This window comes from Cricetulus griseus, assembly GCF_003668045.3.
Source record: "Cricetulus griseus strain 17A/GY chromosome 1 unlocalized genomic scaffold, alternate assembly CriGri-PICRH-1.0 chr1_0, whole genome shotgun sequence".
In the NCBI taxonomy this organism is placed as follows: Eukaryota; Metazoa; Chordata; class Mammalia; order Rodentia; family Cricetidae; genus Cricetulus; species Cricetulus griseus.
Window position 1 is genome coordinate 17,221,577 of NW_023276806.1, and position 21,720 is coordinate 17,243,296.

Below are 21,720 nucleotides of genomic sequence, written 5' to 3' on the forward strand. Positions count from 1 at the left end.
TTATTTAAAATATTGTGTGTGTGAACTGGGCATCGTGATGCATGAATATTGCTAGAGGAGGAGACTATGAATCAGGAGTATAAGGTTGTAACACAATAAAATAAATGACCCAGAGACTGATATTGGGGCTCTAACTTCAAGCTGAAGTTCACAAAGGCAAAGCAGTGGGCCACTAGCTCTCTCTCTGCCTCAGGTTGAAAGGGCTGATCCTGTCTCCACAAGCTCTCACCAAGCCTCAGACTGGAACCTCCCCCCAGTGTGGTTGGAGAATGAATGCCTCTTCTCTTTAATGTGACTGGAGAATGAGTGCTTCTCTGAGACTTGCTTCTTTCTTACATACTCCCCTAATGTTGGGATTAAAGATGTGAGCTATAATTCTCTTTTAGACTGATTTACTCTTGTGTAGATCTGGGTGGCCTTGGGCTCACAGAGATCCATCTATCTCTTAATCCTGAGTCCTAGGATTAAAGGTGAGTACCACCACCTCCTAGCTTCTGACTGTTGGGATTAAAGGTGTGTGCCTGGCTTCTACAGCTTGTGGCTGACTTTGCTTTCTGAATCCCCAGGCAAGCTTTAATAATTCACAAACAATATATCTCCACACAAGGCTACGTAGTAAGCTTAAGGCTATTAAGGGCCACATGAGATCTTGGGTATATGCAAGCTGTATTCGCCATGCTCAACTCAGAAGGCTGCTTCATGTATAGGACCTCTTTTTTCATTTAAGACAAATTCATGTTTGCTACTGCATGTGCCAGGCTGGATAGCCTGTGAGATTACAAGGATTCCCCAATTTCTGTCTCACCAAAAAATCATTTGGATTAGAGATTTCAAATGGATTCTGGAAATCCAAACAGTGTCTCATGGTTGTGTGGCCAAAGCAGATTTCGATGAAGCTCAGAAAAACATCTTTCCTGTAGCAGAGAGGAGGGATTCTTGGAAATGACTTAAATTTTCAATAGGGAGAAAACCATCCTCCATACACAGGCATTAGTGAGAGCATCTTCAGCTCTCCATCCCCTTGACCGAGTGTTCTGGTACATCATGCCCAGCCTGAATAATAGCCAATAATAAAAAGTGATTTCCATGGCCATATAGATGCTACGCAGGTGACATTAAAAGCATGCTATAATCTGACTGACTTAACAGTTAATAGAGTCCCAGATGAGCCACAACAGATACTATTTTATTATTAACTTCATTTATATTATCATTAACTATCCCTACTGCTGACTAGGTTGTAGACCTTATGTAATAAACACAAGTATTCATTTATGCTCACGGTTTTTTCTTGGTCATAAGAAATGACTACATCTATCTAATGGATTAACAAAACAGACCATGTGACTTGCTATGTAAATGAATTGTGAGTGGAAGGTACAGAATTCTTAAAGGCATTTCTGATTCTCACTATCCCTGCTTTTTCTGATATGTATCCTACCATGAGAAATGGAAAGCTCATATACAAATTGCTCCATTCAGCAGATTACAAAAGGAATGGACACAAAGCTTACACTTGAATCTAAGCCAAAATCTAGTATATACTTTCTGCAGCTAATTGAGCTATATGAAGAAAGAAATATGCATCACTTTTCACAATCCATTAACATATTTGGTTTTATTGTGTAATATTACTTCAGTCAAACCTGCCTGGAAATATTTCTGCCTCTCTTCCAAATAGAGGAAGATTCCCCAGTTCATTCACTCTTCCAGGTGGCTAGTTCTCACTTCTGCCTTTCTTTGTTTAGGCAAGTTTCTGGGATAGTGTAGAGAATTTTCCAAATGAGGCAAATCAGAGAATACAAAATTCCTCAAGTACCAGAAGGTGTGATTCTCTCTGTTGACAAGGAAGAAATTCTGAACAGATGCCAATGTAAAGAAGTAGTTCCTTTGTCTTCTCCCAAACCAGACACTGGAAGGATTTCCCACAAACAATGTACACTGGGGAATCTCTAATGAGCATATCTTCAAGCAGCTTTCACCATTTAATTAAGAGACATCGGCACATGAAATAAACAGAAAAAAAATATTTGAATGGCTTGTTTCTTAGTTGTCATTATTTCTCCAACACTTTAGCTGAGAGATGCATCTACTTTTCAAAATGTTTACTTTCCTTTTCTATAGTGTTCTATGCAATGTGTGTGATTTAAAAAGAGAGAGGGGGTAAAGAAAACAAATACTCCCCTTAAAAACTTGCATGTCTGTCCATCAGGTGACTGTCCCAAACAACAGCTTCTCACAGTTCAATCACTTTCCTCCACGGCACACATACATTTCTCTGCATATAATTGGACGCATTCCTGCCCTGTTGTGATCTTCAGTTTCCCAGGGAACAGACTTTGTACATGGAAAATACAACAGTTAACGTCTATGTATATTCTGTAAACAGAGGGAAAGATTGATCTGCATGGGTGGGAACCAGAGAGTCAAATAATTCTAAGGAAAGCCCACACAATGTCAAACAACAGCCGTTTAGGCATTAATAACTCAGGGGATGGTGGCTTTGCAGCTCAGCCACCCTCAGCTGAACGTCACTTCATGCATGTCACATTGTTGCTGATAACCGCAGGAACAGCCTGCTTAGACTCAGCCCTGTGTTTTTTGTTATTCTCCACTTGCCTGGTAAGAGATTCATAGCAAACCGTTGAAGAGAGTGTCTTCATCCTAAATTCCAAGATCTCCTTGAAAAATCCAAATAGAGATGGTTTGGCCTCCCTCGGTGGTTTGTAATATCTGATTTGTGAGTAGGTCATTAATCTTCAAGCACAAAAACTATACATGTTTCTCTAATACTTGTCACGGGTAATTTACTACAGCGTAAGACATTTTTGAGTTTTTTACTTTAGTAACAGACCAATTAAAATTTGCTGGTAAAGATATCCAATTACATATTTACTATTTTGTTTGTTGTTTTTTGAGACAGGGTTTCTCTGTGTAGTCCCGGCTGTCCTAGAACTCACACTGTAGACCAGGCTTGCCTTGAACTCAGAAATGCATCTGCCTCTGCCTTCCAAGGACTGTGATTAAAAGCATGTGCCACCACCACCTGGCTTCATTTACATTTTCATATATATTATTATTCTTCCAAGGCCTTAAGAACCACTGTTTGTTTCAATTCAAAAAAATAAAAGGAAGAAAGAAAGATGAGGTAAAGTGCTTGGTATGCTAGCACGAGAACTTGAAGGCAACATTTAACACTTACAAAAGCATCTGAACAGAGTGGTCCATGCTGGGCATCCCACTGCTGGGGAGATTCATACAGAGGGCTCCCTGGAGCTTCCTGGCCAGGCAGTCTAGTCTAATCATTAAGATCCCAAAGAGAGACCTTTGTTTCAAACACAATGGATCGGTCTTGAGAAATGACATCCAAGACTGACCTCTTTTTTGCAATTTTAAGAATTATTTTTGTTGTGTGTGTTTATGAGCACATTTGAGCTCATGTGGGCACATGTTCAGGTGTAGGGAGAGCTGGCTATGTAAGTGTAGCGTGGACCACGCTCATTTGGGCATGGTCACAGGTACATAGAAGGCTTCTGGAATAAAATGCTGGAGAGAGGGAGACTCGCTCTCTTTTCGGGGTTCCAGTAGGGTCTCTAGTGCGACTGAGACTGGATCTTCTCGGAGCACCAGTCTGGTTACCGGCTTCTCATGTCAGTGGTTCTCCTTAGTAAATTGACCATCAATAACCATATCCCATGTATGGTTTCGTTTCCTTAACATTCAGGAGTGATTGCCCATACACCACGGTATGCATGTGGAAAACAGAGGTCAATGTGCAAAAATAAGTTCTCTCCTCCCACCATGTGGACCATGGACATGGATATTATGTCATGTGGCTTGATGGTAGGCACCTTTGTCTGCTGAGCTGTCTCTGACTCTAATTACTCTTTTTTTTCTTTACTATGAATTTACTTTCAGTGAATATTAATTGCTTTTATAATTATGGAAGCACATATTTAATGTGGGAAATTACCAATACGGAGCCAGGTAAAAATACAAGGGAATTTAATAGGGAAAAGCCTTACATACAAAGCGACCTGGCCAGCAGGCAGGGCAGCAGGAAGTACAGCAAGCCAAAGATGAAAGCAAAAGAAGGGGCCGCCAAGTGAGTGTCCTTCACTCTTAAACCTTCCCTACAACACCCTGACCGTGCCCTTGCAGGCGTGGTCAGGCACACCTGCAGCCAGCCCCTAAGCAGGCATGGCTTCAGTTTCCCCTACACATATTCATTACAATTGTGTGATTAAAATGAATTGCAGGAGACAGCCCCTGGGTACATATTGCTTTGTACACTGATATTTAATAAATAGCAATTATGTACAAAACTCTTGTATTAGGCTTTAGATGAACACAGGTGAGTTACATCAGAAGCTTACATAGAAGAGTCTGCTTACAATGGGGGATTGTGCCAGCATGCATACTTAGATGGGAACCAAGGTTATGATAGAGTTACTGAACAAACCAAAAGGGGGGCATGCTTGCTCCTACAAATAAATCAGACAAATTGTGATGTCTATAGCAGGTTGAAGTTGGGCAATTTTAAACTTTATTCAATAGTAATTTCCTTCAAATACCCAGCAGTAGGCACTGTGCAGTGAGTTTCAATATGGTAGATGTGGGTGCCTCTAGAGAGTTTATCAATTGCCCTAATTTGAAAGAACTACTGTAAGAATTGGTGACTCAGCAGAGCAAGCCCTGATTTCTGAATTAGTAACAAAGGGTTATCACAGCATAAAAATGAGGAGTAATGATGGTCAGTGGGGTTTGGGGTAAGAAGGCATTAGGAGAGGAAACAAGACTTCATACTCTTAATGAACAGGGCACTGGGAATGACAGGCTCCGGTGCTCAGACCAGCTGTGCCGTGTTTCAAGGCCAGAACCTGCTACTTTTGTTCTCCCTACTGCAGAGGGGCACCTGACCCTACTGCAGAGGGGCACCTGACCCAAGTATCCCTTTATGACCAGCATTTACTTCACAGAGCCTTACTGTCCTATTCCCCGTGTTTCACATGGAAGCCCTCCTGAGACCAGAGAGCTTCCTTACATGGTGAAGTCCTATGTAGTTGAAGTCCTATGTAGGTGACTCAATGTGACATGGGGTGTTTCTCCAACCAGACTCCTTAATATCGAACCGTGGGGAGTAGAAAGGTTACTCAAGGAACCTTGGCATCTGCTTCCTCACCACAAGTGGATTGAAGAAATGAGGGTGAAGTGCTAGACAGCCATAATGGTGATTGTCAGGGTAAGCATGAAAGAGAATCCAGAGTGGCTCAAAGAGTCTCAGAGACCCTGGTCAATTAGCCTGGGTTGGGCAATAGTAAGCAACAAGAAAATAAGAAATCCTGTCTCAAACAAGGTGGAAGGTAAAACCAGACAGCAGAGGTATTCACACACACACACATACACACCATATAAAAAATTCTTCAGAATTGAATTTTATTTCACATAGATAGAAACTGTGAAAACATAACATTTTCCCATATTATAACACTAGAATTCGATGGAATATGTTTACCCCAAGTAAAACTTTAGTATGGTATAACTTAAGTAAGTTTATGTACTTCAAAGTAAAGCAAAATAGCAAATAATTGTTTGAAATCTGGACATAAGCATAAAACTTCATTATCAACATCCCATCTAGTTTATACCAAATGATCTCCATGTCAGTTAGCACTCATTAAAAAAGATGTTTCTTAATGTGGTCATGGCCAGTTGTAAAATAGAAGGAAAAGCTACAGTTCAGAAATAACCCCTACTTATGCAACATATTCCACTGTGTGGTAAACACACACACACACACACACACACACACACACACACACACACACACACACACACACATATATATATATATATATATATATATATATATATATATATATTTCTAATCAGTCTTTGTTACATATAAATTAATTTAAATAATTTTCACCAATATTCTGGACATGTTGATGATTTAAAATCATGTGATTGCTATTTTAATGTTTGCAAGGGAGACTAATTCTCAAAAACTCCTTTAACTAAGATAAAAATTTCAAAATTTCAAATTAGTTTGTCACCAGATAAAATAAAAATGTCCAATTGCTCATCTTGAACAGTATTAGGCTTCCTTCATGCATAATATAGTTACAGAAAATGTAAAGTTAAACTCTGCTATAAGATGTAGACATTAGACTTCAAGACTGGTCTTAAGTGTTTATTTCTGAACATGCCAAGATATTGTTTACTCTTTCAGTTTTTTACAGAAAAAATAAAACCACAGAACTATTACTAGGAAAATTCTGATAACTCTAGAGACCAAAGGTGAAATAAGACTCAGTTATTTGAAATAAATAAGCTTAAGAAATGTTTGGTTTCTTTTCACATTACCTAAATTTGAAATACCCTATGTCTGTGCTTCAAAAATATAAAATTATAGTATATGTTGACAGGTTTTTATTATACCAAAGAGGCAATATTAGTCTTTCTTTGGAAAATCAAGAAAGAAAGAACCTATTTTTTTTCTTTCTTGAGAGTAGAAAAATCAATACAAGAAAAAGAAAAGTCTGGTCCCCCAATAAAAGGGCCTGTAATTGAAGAGAGCAGTATTACTTTTTGATGGTTAAAAGCATTTTCCCTAGCATCCTGGATAATGTATTACCATCTAATTCTTAAGTGTTACAGTCACATATGTATATAATCACATATAAAAATACAGACACTGCATGACAACTAAACAACTATGGAGTTAAGCCATAGTCTAACTCAGAGCATTAACAAGTCACTTACATTTGTAACAGCTTGTTTAGATCTGAACAAATTTTCAGTGAGCATAATAGTAATTTTTAAATAATGTAATAAAACTCTTGCTGTGGTATTTTACTTTGCTGAATTAACTTGAATACTAGTATACTCTGGATTATATAATATAGATATATGTATAGAAACTTAAAAGGATCTTACATTTTCCATCATTTAGTCTGTGTCATTGGTTTGTATTAGTAAAACATTTTACACTATAAACATTGGAAGTTTTATGATCATGAATGGGAAAGGGTTTATACTCTACTACAGTGATGCTGGCAGATGTCTACGCAAGACTTCTTAGTGATGTCAATCAGTTGGAGACAGAGGTTTATCAATGAATTCATGCTGACATGAACTGCACATCATGCCTTCATAGGTCTTAAAAATTATTTGACTACATTCATCAATGCTTTTAGTTTTTCAACAGTAAGAGAATAGAGCATTAGGGGAACCAAAGGGTCACATCTCCAAGGCCCTGGAGAATTGAAATATCTCTATAAGACCTATGGATAGGGACCCTGGAGAAACAAAGCCTGAAGTGGAAGCCAGAAACTGAGAGAGAAGTGACAATGGCCAGTTTCTGCTGTGTGGTAAGGGCAGTGTATAAGGATGAAGATCCTTCCTGAGAAAATCCCCCCAAAATAATTCTGTTTAAGAAATGCCAGTCTTTATCTCTTGATCTACCACAGATAAATCATTTACACTTTCTGCTCCTGTTTAGCTCCAGATTCATCCTCCTGGGAATATGGTGAATGTCCAGTAATACCAAACCAAGAAGATAAAGCCATAGTCACATGTAATGTAGTAGGCATGGTAGGCACATGTGAACAGATGCAATTCATACAGGAATTTGTGATATGGGCAAAGGGCCACTAATACTAGTATTAGTGGTAGCCTTCTGGGTGGTCTTCTGGGGAGCAGGCAGTGGGGCTGACGTGTTGTTGCCACTCATTCACAGGCTGACAGACAATGTCCATTGTATAAAAAAATAATGGATTGCTTTTATTTTACTTACTGAAAATAGATTTTTCTCACTATCTCTATACACACACATTTACATATATCATATATGTATGTATGTATGTATGTATGTATGTATGTATGTATTCCTCACCATCATTTCCCTTCCTCCTACTCCTCCTCTGAGTTCCTCCCCACCTCACCTCCCATCCATATCTACCCCCTCAGATAATGACTTAAGGTCCTCCACATGATGGTGTAGTTTGTTTTCCCAATGAAACTCTGTTGGAGAAAACTAAATTTTCACTTGTAAGTGGTTATCAATTGGAGATTGCTCCTGGGTTATGGATATGTGTGTGTTTCCACTTCTGCTTTCAGGTCTAGGACCCCATATGGTGCAGTCCTGTACAGACCGTATGCCAGCTCACCTCAGTTTCTATCAGTTCTAACATGCATTGATCATATTGATTTAGAGGGCCTTGTTTTCTTTTTTAACATTTTTAATGGTTGCTTTTTTATGTACATTAGTGTTTTGCCTGCATGAATTTCTGTGTGAGGGTGTGGTATCCCCTAGAACCAGAGTTACAGACTATTGTGAACTGCCATATGGGTCCTGGGAATTGAATCAGAGTCCTCTGGAAGAACAACCAGTGCACTTAACCTCTGAGCCATCTCTTCAGACCCAAGGGAAAATTTTTTTCTTTGTGTCCTCCATCCCCTTGTCTTTGTGTTACGATAAATCTTTCCACCAAAAGCCGCCGCCAAGCCCCACCACCACATGTGCATTTTATGCCAGCTGCCCTCCTGAGTTAGGACCCCAATTAATGCACAGAGAGACTTGCATTAGGTTTAAAGCTGCTTGGCCAATGACTGGGATTCTCATCTGCTAGCTCAGTCTTAATTATCATAAATCTATATATTTTATAAGACTTATCTTTATAGAGGATGCCTTTTGCTGACACCCTCTCTTGCTGGTGGCTCACATCCTGCTGCTGGAGGATGCGAAGGGGAAAAGGGGACACTTCCTGTTTCCTTTGCTTAAATATGAGTCTCCTTGCTATGTCACTTCCTGCCTGGATCACCACTTCTCTACTACATTTCCCAGAATCCTCTTTGACTCCTAGTCCCATCTAACTTGCTGTCTCATTGGCCAAACAGTATTTTATTTAATAATCAATAAGATAAACATACACAGAAGTATTTCCCCCATCATCTTTGACAGTGTTTCTGAGCCCTGAGGGGAGGGATTTGATGGAGACACCAAGTTTAGGACTGACTTTTCCAAAGTTTCTCACTCTCTGCATAACTTCTGGCAATGGGTCTCTGCATTTGTTCCTATTTGCTGCAGGAGGAAGCTTTTGTGATGATGGCTGAGCAAGACACTCGATGAGTATAGCAGATATAGGTATCCATAAAAATTAGATATCATTTTTATTGCTATTTTGGGAGGGGAGGGTATAGAACAGTAGTATTTCGTTTTGCTCTAGGTTCTCTGGGCTATCTAGTCCCTGGTTCTTGGTCAGCCAAGCAGTTATGGGTTTCATTCTGTGAAGTGGACCTTAGGTCAAATCAGATATTGGTTGGTTACTCCCACAAGCTTTGCGCCACCATTGTATTAGCATATTTTGCAAGCAGGACACTATTGCAGCTCGAAGGGTTTGTGGTTGGACTAGTTTTTGTTTTTCCTTTGGTAGCCTGCAGAGTATCTTCTGGTGCCAAAGATGTTAGCATATAGGGTGAAGGCTCTATGGGCACCAGCTTGACTTTTCCATATTCAGTGAGTTGTGTAGGTGTTGTCTCCAGCAACGGGGCCTTAATATCAATTTGTGGCAAGTAGCCTATGTTCTTGGTTTTTGAAACTTAACAAATGAAGTTATCATGACACAGAATTCAAAGTAAATCTCAGGAATAAAGAAGCATACCTACACTTTTCTAAGAAGAACTCTTTTCCCCTTTCATTTGAGAGCTTAGAATTTTCAGCCCTATACCAAGTAGCTTACCAGAACCAGGCAATACTGAAACTAACACATTTCCAAACCCATCAATGAGTTGTGCACCCAATGATCTGTCCTGATCCTTATTTTTTTGAATCTCTTTTTGTAGCTGGCTTATCTCTGAATTCATCGCTTCATATTTCATTTTAAATCCCTCGTTAAGCATGTCTTCTTGCACCTATAAAAAGAAAAATACACTTGGAAAACCATGCTTATTGAAAGTCAGGGGTTTGCTCTAACAACTCAAATAGTTTAGGAATGTGTCTATCACTCTACCAAACAGTGCTCACTGATAAATTTGCCTGATTGCTGGGTGATGAGAAATGGCCAAAATAAGCTGTATCCTGTGGCTTCCTCAGCACCATTCACAAGAGTGGAGATGTCAGACAAGGCCAAACCTGAACACTATCACTCTAATGAGTTCTTGGGCCCACACAGCCTTACCTTCAACTTGTGTGCTAGCATTTCCTCTTGCTCTCTCAGAAGGGTCTTCCTTTCAGTCTCCATCTTCTCATGCAGCTGGGCCATGTTTTCCTTGTAGCTTCTCTCTTGAGCTTCCATCACTTGCTGCAGTTCCTTCTGTTTCTGCCTTAGTAACTCCTGTTCCTGTTCTGCCACCTCCTTCTGAGCCCGCTCAACTGTCCCACAAGGGTTTGAGAGAGGCAAAAATACAACAGTCAGGACTGAACTCTCCTTTCTTGGGCTAGATATGTAGCTGGTTTTGAAAAATGCAAGGGAGAAGTCTGAATTCATCCCCATACCTCCAGAGCACATTTTGGAATGATGCTGAAGGCATGCATGACACCAGTTGAGTGAGACCATATTCCCCTCTTAATTTCAGATTAGCAGAGTGTGCACTTTGTAGGAAGACCTTTCTGACCATAAGTCAGCAGGCTTAGCAGAAGCCTACCCTTCCCTGTGAGAGCTAAGTCCTCCCATGTACCTTCCATGGCCTTCTGCCCATCAGTGAGGGCTTTGTCTGACTGCAGGATGAAGTCCTCTATGGTAACCTGCGACTCTAGGAAGCTCTGAAGGACATGATTTGCCTGGGGAAATAGGAAAGTGAAATTGTCAGCCCACAAAACACTACACATTTTCTCATCCTACATAAGACCCCCCCAATTTCCTTCCCTTTCACAGTAGTAAGTCAAATCTTTTCTGTAATTTTTGAAAACCTTATATGAGCCTTCTCCCAAGTCTCTCTTTCTAGATAGCATCCCACTTCTCAGGTTACAGCCACAGAGATGTAGGCAGATCCTCAAAACTGCTCTTTCCATGTCTAATACACTCACACACTTCTTGTCTTCTAGAATCCTAGTTGTGTTTTTATTAGCCAGGGAAACACCCATTGTTTTTCCATCGTTGCTCTATATCTTCTTTTAAAGTGAGCGTCACTAAGCTGTCTTCTGAGGTCTGCAGTGGCTGCTAAATACACTGAGTGGCTCTACCTACTCTTCTGTGGCCTGACAATGCATTAGTGTCTCAGTCGTCCCATTGCACAACTCTTAAATGTGCACAATAGTATATAATTAGACTTTTATTCTGAGGATTGAATTGCCTCTTCCAAAGTGGCGTGTGCTTTCAAGTTACTGATGATATGTGTCATTTAATGCAAGGTATTAAAATTTGGGCACACTGGGTCATGTCTATATTACCAGCACTGAAAAGTTAAGTGATGAATTGCAAGTGAAGAAAGTTAAACTTGATGAATTGCAAATTCAATGCCACTCTGGCCTTGCTCCACAGGACCCCATCTCAGAACAACACAAAGGGAAAAAAAACTAAAAAGTGGGTGTTGGCTGTGCAAGCATTATTGCAACCACCATAATATTAGTTACATCATTATTTCTGCTCTCTGTTTGTGCTGGGATAGTTCTTACTCTGATGAATCCAACTGACAATTTATATGTGAGGCAATGTCATCAGTATCTTATGGACAAGTGTGTCTTTGATCTTCAAATCCCACTGTTTAATTCAGAAAAAAATGCTTTGGTTAGTCAATGGAAAAAATGTTCTATTCCAGTTAGGATTATTTATTCTAAACTACTTTGAGAGAAAGACTAATTTTATGACTTCATTGAGAAAAAGAATGACAGAGAGATATGGGGGATATTCTCGTCATACAGTGTGTGTGTGTGTGTGTGTGTGTGTGTGTGTGTGTGTGTGTGTGTGTAAATTTCTTAACCTAACCGAGTACCATATACAGTACCTGCAATGAAATACATAAACAATGGAAGTTTAAATAAATAAATAAATATAGTTAACTCTGGCTTTCACAAAAGCTGGAAGGGCATAGGTAGACGATGTCTTCATGAACAGTTCAGATCTAAGGAGAAAGGATACTTCCTGGTAACCCTGTGACCCATCTCCCTGATGCTTATCCCTCATTCCTCACCTTCACTCCCTTCCTGGGCACTCGCTCATAGCCCTGCTCAACCTTCCTCCTGGCTTCTAAGTAGAGGCTGTGCCCACCAGGAACAGAGAAAGCTCCACGTGAGATACTCTCCCTCAGGGGCTCTGCAAGCTTCTCCAGCTCAGTCTGGCAGTAACTGAGAGATGCTGTTTCATTCTGTCGAAAGAAATCTTCCTTCTTTTCTTCTATGGCAACCTGCCAAGGGATGTAGAGACACCAAGAAAGGAAACGGTTAGAAAACAGATGCAGCTGTGGTGTTGGAGGAAGTAACAGACTTAGACATGGAAATTACACCGCGGGTCAGGAAACTCTCTTCACTACCATGTCTGAGTAACCATGGATGCTCTATGCCTTTCCAGTGGCCAGGCTCATTCCCTATGAGATAATAAGGTCTAAGGGTAGGACCTTTGGCTCTTTCGGCAGCACTAACATTAGCAGTGCACTATTCTCCAGGTGAACAATGGGACATGATTGGCAGGAGTATTCCCTCCAAGAATCAATATGGAGGAAAACACACCTGTGAAAAAGCAACTCATAGTGACAGGAACTTTGTATAGATTCATGAGCCCTTCATTAATTCCTCTGTGGAACATAGGTGTGTGGAGGCATACTAAAACTTGGTCTTGTACTTATAAATTACAGTCCAACGGAGTCTCTTCCTTGAGTTATGAGGCTCCACAGAGCTTTCAGGTGAGAACCTAACTAAGTTTGCATCAAGCTATGGTTTCCTGGTACCCTGAGCAGAGCACTCCAGCCTCCCTGCACTGTGCTTATTATCTACAGAACTCAGGTAACGCATATGTGTTTTTTCATGCTGATCCTCTTATTGAAACTTCTTGTGTATCAATGAAAAATTAAACAAGTCCCTGACTTTTGATCCTGTAGAACCCTGTCATTCACAAGAATCAAGATGAATGACAAGGTCAAAATGGCAGCCATTAATCAACACTTCTCAAAAAAAGAAAAGGCCCAGACACAGTACCACCAAGTTCTTCTGGAATAGCTGGTTTTCATCCTTGAAAGAGTGCTCCATGAAGATAGCAATGGCTTTCTTCTCGCAGGCTGTGTGCACATTGAGCAGTTCCTGGAGTGTGTCTGTGGGGAGCCTCACTAGTTGGGACATCTGCTCACTGTAGTGGTCAGTTGCCTTCTGCACAGCTATAGAGTTCTCACGCTGGGCCAGAGTTGTCACTGCATTTTCCAGACAAGGCACTGCTCCACTATTGATGGAATCCACATAGGTTGTCACCAGAGTTGCCAGTCCTGATCAAGGCAAAGAATTTAACATTAAATAGCAAGCTAACTTTTAGTATTTCACATGATTCATGAATCATCAATGAAATATTAAATTACTCAGGCAATGAATATTTCATGCATGAAAGCAACGCCTATTTTGTTGGACCCATCCTCAAATGAAAATGATAATATTTTTTAATTAAAGAATTTAAAGACAATAACAGAGCATTATGTGAGAGGAGCAGCTCCTCTGAGTACAGATGTCATGTGTCTGTGAAGAGCCATTTCATTGAAGGACCTGTGTGTATAACACAATAGTTAATTTGTGTGGGGAGGTTGTGGTGGGGGCCAAATGACAACCATTGTTGGCTTAATTTTGTATTTTACTGAGACAAAGTCTATCACTGACTGGAAGTAGGCAAAACTGGCTGGGTAACAAGCACCAATCATCTGTCTGCCTCTGTTTCCCAGGAACAGGTGTGTACCACTAGTCTCAGAACTTTTAGGTTGATTCTGGGAATTGAACTCATACTTGCAAGCTAAGCCCTGTACTGACTGAACCATCTCCTGAATCCGAAAATAGTGAATTTTATCCCAAACTCACAATGAACTTTTAGGAACCTTGGTCTCTTACTTACTTTAGAACTGTTTTTCTAACCAGACAAATACTAATGTCCTTGTACATTATTCAAATACAGATATTACCTCTTGAATGGGATGAGGGCAACTAATCTTCTATCTTCCTGGTACTTTGTACAGACTCCAGTGGATTAAGAATTTAACAAGTGTTTACTGGACAATTAACTAATGAAACCAAAATGTTAGAAGGAATTATCTGATTTTTCCTATATACTGTTCAGAAATGAAATTTGTGCCTTTGATGGGGGATGTCCACTAAATGCTGTGACTAGGTATTTCTCTTATTGGTTGATGAATAAAGCTGTTTTGGACAATGGACAGGCAGAATTTACCTAGGCAGGAATCCCAAAAAAAGAAGAAATGAGAAGGAAGACAAAGAGATAGACACCACGTAGCCACTGGGGAGGCAGGACACCAGGGCATAACCTAGGTAAGCCTGGGCCATAATGTGATACACAGATTAATAGAAATTGGTTAATAATTAAGAAAGAGCTAGCCAGTAAGAAGCCAAACCCAATGGTCAAACTATTATAAATACAAATTAAGTCCCTGAGTGGTTATTTCATAGTGTCTGCAGGACCTGGTGGGTAGAGAGAAACCAGTCCAGTGGGATCAAGATAGATGGAGAAAAGACTCCCTTTACAGGCCTTAAAATAAAGTGATGCAGAAAACCATGAGATGCAACCAGGAAAAAAAATGAAAGATGACATATGATATCAGGTCAGAACAGAAAAACACAAACATTAGCTTCCTTCGTCTTGCTTCTTTGAATATTAGTCATTTCTTAAGATAAGGCCCCATGTAGAGAGATAATATTTAAGAAAAGACAAAGTTTTCTGATTAGCATGAACAACTGTTTCTCTGTATTCATATGAGATACTAACATTTAAATAAGTTTTACAGCAAACAATTTCAAAGTAGAGAGATTCCCTGGGACAAAGGTAACTCACTGTTTCCATTGACAACAATTCCCTCTTTCAAGGTCTTGGCCTTTGCATTGGAGAAGATGTAAGAACAGAATACTTTAGATTGCACTTGAAAATTGTGATCCAGCTGGTCTTCTGGCATTTCTTCAACATGAACTAAGAGTTCTTTTTCTTTTGTAGGTCGATCAAAGACAAAACACTTCCGGTTTGGAAAGAAATGCCTGATACATTCCCTAGGCATGTTAGACTTTTGGGCTTTGAGACTCCTGCCTGTAAAAATATATGAAAGAAATTTGTTCTTTGAGAGGACAGCCTTCAGTTTAGAGGCCTGGTGATTTCATGTCCAAAGAGTTTAAAATCACAGCTGTTCTTCTATCAATACACATCCTGCAATTGACCACATGCCTCTTCATTCGAGCATCTAAGACAATGATAAATCCATTTCTGCTCAAAAGTAAAGAGCAATGAAGTGATTATGAAGCTAAAGAGGACCAGATATTCATGGGATGAGGGGAACTAATCTTCTGTCTTCCTAGTACTGGTACAAACCCCAGTGGATTAAGAATTTAACAAACATTTACTGGACAATTAACTAATGAAACCAAAGTATTAGAAAGAGTTTTTTTTTTACTTTCCTATATCCTGGTCAGAAATGAAATTTGGGCCTTAAAATGAAGTGATGCAGAAAACAATAAGATATAATCAGGGAAAAAAGAAAGATGATATAATATCAAGTCAGGACAGAAAAGCACAAATATCAGATTCCGATAGTCATACACCATAAATACATTAGGAGATTCTGTGCCTTGACAATTGTGATGAATAATATTAACTTACTGTAATATAAAGACCTCTTCTCTCTCCTAAATCAGAGTCTGTTAGTGTTGACTGAGAATTAGAGCAACCCCATGCCATACAAGTATTCAATAAATATTTGTTGAGAGAAAAAAATGAATTAATGAATAAAATTACAAAGAGACCTGTCTTAAGAACTAAATATTGTATATTCAAAAATATATATAATGTCAAATATACTGTGAGGCTGTCAAGAGAAGGGGAGGATAAGAAAGTAAAATAAAATATTTGAATCTTATTGAAAGGAAATATTGATTTTTATAATTATTTATAATATATCGTTTATCTGAAAAAATCTTAAGTAGCCAAGTAGTAGTAAAATACACTGTGCAAAAGAATTACAATTTGGAGTAGATCACTTCATTTCATGTCATGTTATGTGATCTGTGTATGTTCACGCTCTCTCTCTCTCTCTCTCTCTCTCCTTCTCTCTCTCTCTCTCCATTCTGTTTAAACTCCAGCAGTTGAAGAGTTTCCAGGATAATAACCATGGAAAACATTCATCAATTGCTTTTCAGTTATCAGTTTATTGCTGGCTTAAAGTTCGAGTCAGGGTGAAAGGACATTTATGCCAAGTGCTGAATAAGACAGTTAGAGCCTTCATCCCAAGCCAGGCTCTGATACCTGGAGTCAGCTTCAGGGCATTCTCCAGATACTCGTCTGCTGTGATGATGCGTCCATCTAACTTCAGCTCCAGAACGAAATCCCGAACAGCCCAGACAAAGTCTGGAAAGAAACTCACAAACTCATCAGAGTCATCAATTTCTTCAGAACGTGAAGTGGATTTTGCCCTGATCAGCTCTGTCAGTTCAGTAACATAGCTGGGACCTTAGCTAAGGAATAAAAGGCAGCATTCTCCCCTCCCCAGATTTCTCCTACAAACTCATTTTACAAGCCACCTGGTTTTTCCCACATAAGCTTTCCTAACTCCTAAGAACTGAGTAATATAAGCAATATTCCCAGTTGTCACTTTTTGTAATTAATGAAACATGACACTTTGGTCCCTGGAAGGATACTGCAGCTGCTCCAGGGCCTGGTGGTTGATGGTGCTCATGCTGTTATAGACAAAGGTGCTGCTGAGAAGCACAGCCAGGGCGAAGATCCAAGAGTCATTCTTAGAGTCACCCTAGAAGGCACATGAGGGGACAAGAGACCTCAGAATCTAACCTCCATTCTTTCACTTGTTTATTTGCTGCTTAGGCAGAAACACAGAAGAAGAATAGAATGAAGAATAATGTTATAAAGAGTAAAAAGTTCATTTTTCCTTTTCAGTGTTGAAACTGACCTTACCAGTTCCCACAACCAAAATCAATGATGCTGTTAATGTTTGCTACAGTGCTTAAACACAGTGTATGCACAATATCAACATACTATTTAATTAACAGGTTATCGATTATGTCATATTAGAGGTAGGAATATTTACTCAAATTTGACAACTATTCATGAAACATCTGCAAAACACCAAATACTGCATTGATCTGTGTGAATGCAATTTTTCCTGTAACAATAGGGAGAGGCAGACCTGTAAATATAGAAACACAACCATGATGATCGTTGGTGCAAAAAAATAGAATGGAATGATAGTACATGAAGAAAAATGACTAATTTTAGTAAGTGCAAGGAGGACTATGTAACTTCAGAGTAAGGTGACTGGGTCGCTGAAATATGATGGCTATGGTAGAAAACCAGCTTCATGCTAGTAGATGTAACTACAGATTTAAATAAATCACACATGAGGGAAGATCAATACAGTAAATAAAAATATTATAAGTGAAAACCAGGCAAATAGAATTAGATGCTACCCAGTTCCACAAACTCCAGAGTCAGTGGTTCATACTCTATCATCAGGGTGCACTATGGTGTCTCTCCCTTGCTCTTATAAAGCATATGGACTTGGTTCTTATAAGACCTGATGTAGCATCAGGAAGTCTTTAGTATTCTGAGGACATCTTCTTTTCAATTCCCTATTTTAATATTCCTAAAAAGGTTGAATTTAGATCAATAGAAGCAAAGCTTGGGTCAGACTACAAAGTGCTTCTGCAAGAATTCATCTTGGGCCTTTCCTTTCGGTGGCGCGCAACGGCAAGACGGTTGTGCAGATTGCCAAGAAGAGGAAGTTAGTGGCCTGTGGCATCTTCAAAGCTGAGCTGAATGAGTTTCTCACTCGGGAACTGGCTGAAGACGGCTAGTCGGGAGTTGAAGTCCAAGTTACACCAACCAGAACAGAAATCATTATTTTAGCCACCAGAACACAGAATGTTCTTGGTGAGAAGCGTCGTCGCATAAGAGAGTTGACTGCAGTAGTTCAGAAGAGGTTCGGCTTCCCTGAGGGCAGCGTAGAGCTTTATGCAGAAAAGGTGGCCACAAGAAGTCTGTGTGCCATTGCTCAGGCAGAGTCTCTACGTTACAAACTCCTAGGAGGATTTGCTGTGCAAAAGGCCTGCTATGGTGTGCTTCGGTTCATTACGGAGAGTGGGGCCAAGGGCTGTGGGGGTTGTGGTGTCTGGGAAGCTCCGAGGACAGAGAGCCAAGTCCATTAAGTTTGTGGATGGGCTGATGATCCACAGTGGAGACCCTGTTAACTACTATGTTGATACTGCCGTGCACCATGTACTCCTCAGACAGGGTGTGCTGAGCATCAAAGTGAAAATCATGCTGCCCTGGGACCCAAGTGGTAAGATCGGCCCCAAGAAGCCTCTCTGCCTGATCATGTGAGCATTGTGGAACCTAAGGATGAGATCTTGCCCACCACCCCAACTCAGAGCAGAAGGGTGGGGAGCCAGAGCCACCTGCAATGTCCCAGCCAGTGCCGACAGCATAACAGGGTCTTGGCAGCTGCATCTGGAGGCTGGATGTTGTCCTGTACAGACATTTAATAAAATCTTGCACAAAGACATAAGGCCTGACTGGATTGTGACTGAGTTATGTTGGCCTGAGGAGTGTTGCTTATCCTGTTAGTTTTAGCTGGAGGGCTTGAGCAGAGATGACCAGAGAAGTCATGGGCCAGTGAGGTCTGGTGGGTACAGAGCTGGCACCACCGTGACCCTGTGTTACACAGTTCAGTTTGGTTTTGCCGTTCTTGATGGAACTCGGGTCCTTGCACATAAGCAGCATGTGTCCCCAGCCTGGAGGGCTTCGTGTGATATTTTCCCCCTGGTATGTAAGAGGTCTTCAGTGGGCCAGCAAAATGCTTTCTATGAAAGTCTGTGACACTGGCGTGCACTTACCCTGCTTGTAGAAAGTAAATTGGCCTGTTTAGCCATGCAATGCTGTTTTAGTCGAAGCATTCCTAAGGTAAAAAGAACTTTTGATGCCATTGAACCTAAAGCTCAGAAATTTGAAATGTAAAGCTGTCATTGCAACACACATTTCTAAGTCTTATACTTTACCCATGTTTTGGAAAATACAGTAAATTCAGAAATTGTCAGTCGCTGAATTGCCATAATGTCTTAAAAGCATTTACTATTGACATATGTTTGGGGAGAATTAAAGTTAGCTTGGAAATTCTAAAAAAAAAAAAAAAAAAGAAAGAAAGAAAGAATTCTTCTTTGTTTAATTGCTTACTGAGAATTTTATAATCCATGATTAAATGTTTATCCCTACATCCACATGCAAAGCTATTGCTACTACATACAAGTTAGATTCAAAGTTCAATGACCTCATTGGTGACAACTCACCTTCAACAATCAAACAATACACAAAGAATCACGACCAGCCCCCATAACTCTCTGACTTACCTTTTCCACATCACCTAGTCCCTCCGTGTCCAGAAGAACAAGTGTGAATTTTGGCTTGGTGGGGTGAGGCACACACCACATCCAGATGCCCTTGGTTTCAGACCTCACTGTGGTGCCCAGATTGAAGCCTGCAAGAATGAATAAGAAAGCAACATACACGCATATGAATCCTTAGAATACAAGGGACAGAAGTTCTCCACACAATGGCACTGATGGATTCAGGTTCAAGATATTAGGAGGAAAATCACCACTGCATGTTCGTTATACAAAAAGGAAAGTAGTGGAACCAGGGCAGATTGAATGACTTAATTTTTGAAAGACTTGGGTGTACATTTTATAAAGTAAGACATGCAAATTTCACGACGTGAAGAGCTGTCCCACCTTGTCTATAAGCTAATGGCACAGAGTCAAAATCACCACATTAGCACAAATTAAAATCAGATGGAGTTTTTATAAAGAAATACAGAATTCTCTATTGCTGTTAATAAACATGTGAATTACACGTAAAGTTTAAAAAGCAATTTCATGTCATCAGGAAACACTGAACATGCAAAAGTCCTGAAATCTAGGTTCACTTCTGGTTATCTTACACTAAGAGAAATTTTTGCAAAACTGTGCCAACATAAAGGCAAGCTTGCATGTGAAAGCCTTGTTCTCCAAAATAAGCTCTGCAAAGAAATCAGGACTCACCACAACAAATGTCACTTTCACATATTGATGACGTACTATGAACTTTTTAAAAAGTAATTTAATAATAATTAAGACAAACGGGACAGATTTATAAATTTGTGAGCAAAAGAAACAACAGACATCAGAATACATCCAACACATGAATTCTGATACATTAAAATAGACCTATGTGTTTTGTGTAAATATGTAAAAGTATACTCCTTTTAAAGAAGTTTAAAAGTAGGTCAAAGTGAACTGATTTTTATAGATGCATAATTAGATTTTATAACTGTCTTTGTAAATCAGTGGGGGAAGTTTCATGAAAATAACATTGATGAGCATTGGGAAAGTATAAGATGATATGAATAAAGTATTTGGATGCTAACGAACTTTTATATTTTGACCTAGTAAGTAGAGAAATAAGAATTATCTTTATTAATTATGCCATACACTGTATTTTATGTAAGTGTGTGTGTGTGTGTGTGTGTGTTCCATTACATATATTTGAAAAGGCTTAGGAGAGAAACATGTATGTAGTTGTTAAAAAATTATGATGAAGTAAGGCAGAAAAATAAAAAGATAACTCAAGTAGGATATGACATAAACTCAGATCCTCCCTCTTCCCTCCCTCCCTCTCTCCTTATTCCCCTCTCCTCTTTCCTCCCCCTTTCTCCCTCCTTCTCTCCTATTTCTCTCTCCTTCTCTCTCTCTCTGCCTCACAGTAGTTTTCAAAACCCAATTGTCCACCCTTCCTTCCCTCCTTCCCTTCTTGCTTCCTTCCACATGCTATCTTCATTATTTTAATAAACAAAATACACTGAACTGCATTTGCATTGACTCCATAGAAAAACTAAGATGAGAAAAATGGGAACGTGATGGGAATTGATCTGAGCAGGAGAGAACGGTCAGTTTGCATTGTCAATGATTCTAAGCAAATGGCCTCTGTCCTTCTGTCTGAGGACAGCACTCACCTTGGTTCTGTCCTGCCAACCTGTTCATCAGGTAGGACTTCCCTGTACGGTACAGTCCTACAATGGCCACCACTACCACAGGCTGAGTAATCTTCTCAAGGATGTTTACTGCTTTTGGATTCACCCTCAGCTCTTCATTCTCATTTTCCACTAGACAAATTGGAGCCTCCATGCTAGCACCAGATGCCATGGTAACCTGCAAACCCAAAAAATTTTCTCAGTTGATATCTCCAAGCCACCTCTAGTGGCCCATCAAGTGGCATGTATTTATACAATGTGCCCATCAACTTGAGTTCTTGTTTGTGGCTTATTTCATCTTTATTGTTGGAGTTGGCTGACAATGTTTCAGGAATCTCTCTAGAATAAGCACTCCCAAACCAATGAGAGTAGAAGAGAGGCCATGTATTCCATGAGTGGACCAAAGCCAGGATGGCTCCTGAAGGTTTCTGTCTGGAGTCTAGTTTGCAATTACATTTTACACTCTATGACCACAAAGTGTGGCAAGCAGGCAAGCAAGGGTGATTTTGTTTTTCAAAA

At 39.8% G+C, this 21,720-nt stretch overlaps 1 protein-coding gene and 2 pseudogenes across 2 annotated transcripts; 1 reads left to right on the forward strand and 2 right to left on the reverse strand.

Moving 5' to 3' along the window:
• Positions 1 to 7,089: 7,089 nt before the first annotated feature.
• On the reverse strand, positions 7,090 to 7,625 carry LOC118237954 (annotated as a pseudogene).
• Positions 7,626 to 9,030: 1,405 nt separating this feature from the next.
• LOC100767140 (guanylate-binding protein 4) lies at positions 9,031 to 21,373 on the reverse strand. 2 transcript variants are annotated; one of them, XM_035450968.1, is made up of 10 exons: positions 21,184 to 21,373; positions 19,544 to 19,671; positions 16,823 to 16,932; positions 16,431 to 16,627; positions 14,976 to 15,221; positions 13,133 to 13,413; positions 12,133 to 12,345; positions 10,681 to 10,783; positions 10,182 to 10,375; positions 9,031 to 9,915 (listed from the first exon to the last, which is right to left on the reverse strand). In XM_035450968.1, exons 1-10 carry the CDS (start codon positions 21,371 to 21,373, stop codon positions 9,676 to 9,678), a joined length of 1,902 nt encoding a protein of 633 aa, XP_035306859.1. In that variant the 3' UTR covers positions 9,031 to 9,675. The 2 variants fall into 2 exon arrangements, with proteins under 2 accessions (XP_035306859.1, XP_035306860.1); XM_035450969.1 differs by lacking the exon at positions 14,976 to 15,221.
• Positions 17,351 to 18,705, forward strand: LOC100753302 (annotated as a pseudogene).
• Positions 21,374 to 21,720: the final 347 nt, after the last annotated feature.

Excerpts from the sequence above, each read along its gene's own strand:
- LOC100767140 (XM_035450968.1), bottom strand. The coding sequence starts at position 21,373 with ATGGCATCTGGTGCTAGCATGGAGGCTCCAATTTGTCTAGTGGAAAAT. Across the intron at positions 19,672-21,183 it reads GTTGGCAGGACAGAACCAAG|GCTTCAATCTGGGCACCACA; the intron begins GTGAGTGCTGTC and ends TCATTCTTGCAG. Across the intron at positions 12,346-13,132 it reads TATTCCAGAAGAACTTGGTG|GTTGCCATAGAAGAAAAGAA; the intron begins GTACTGTGTCTG and ends ATCCCTTGGCAG.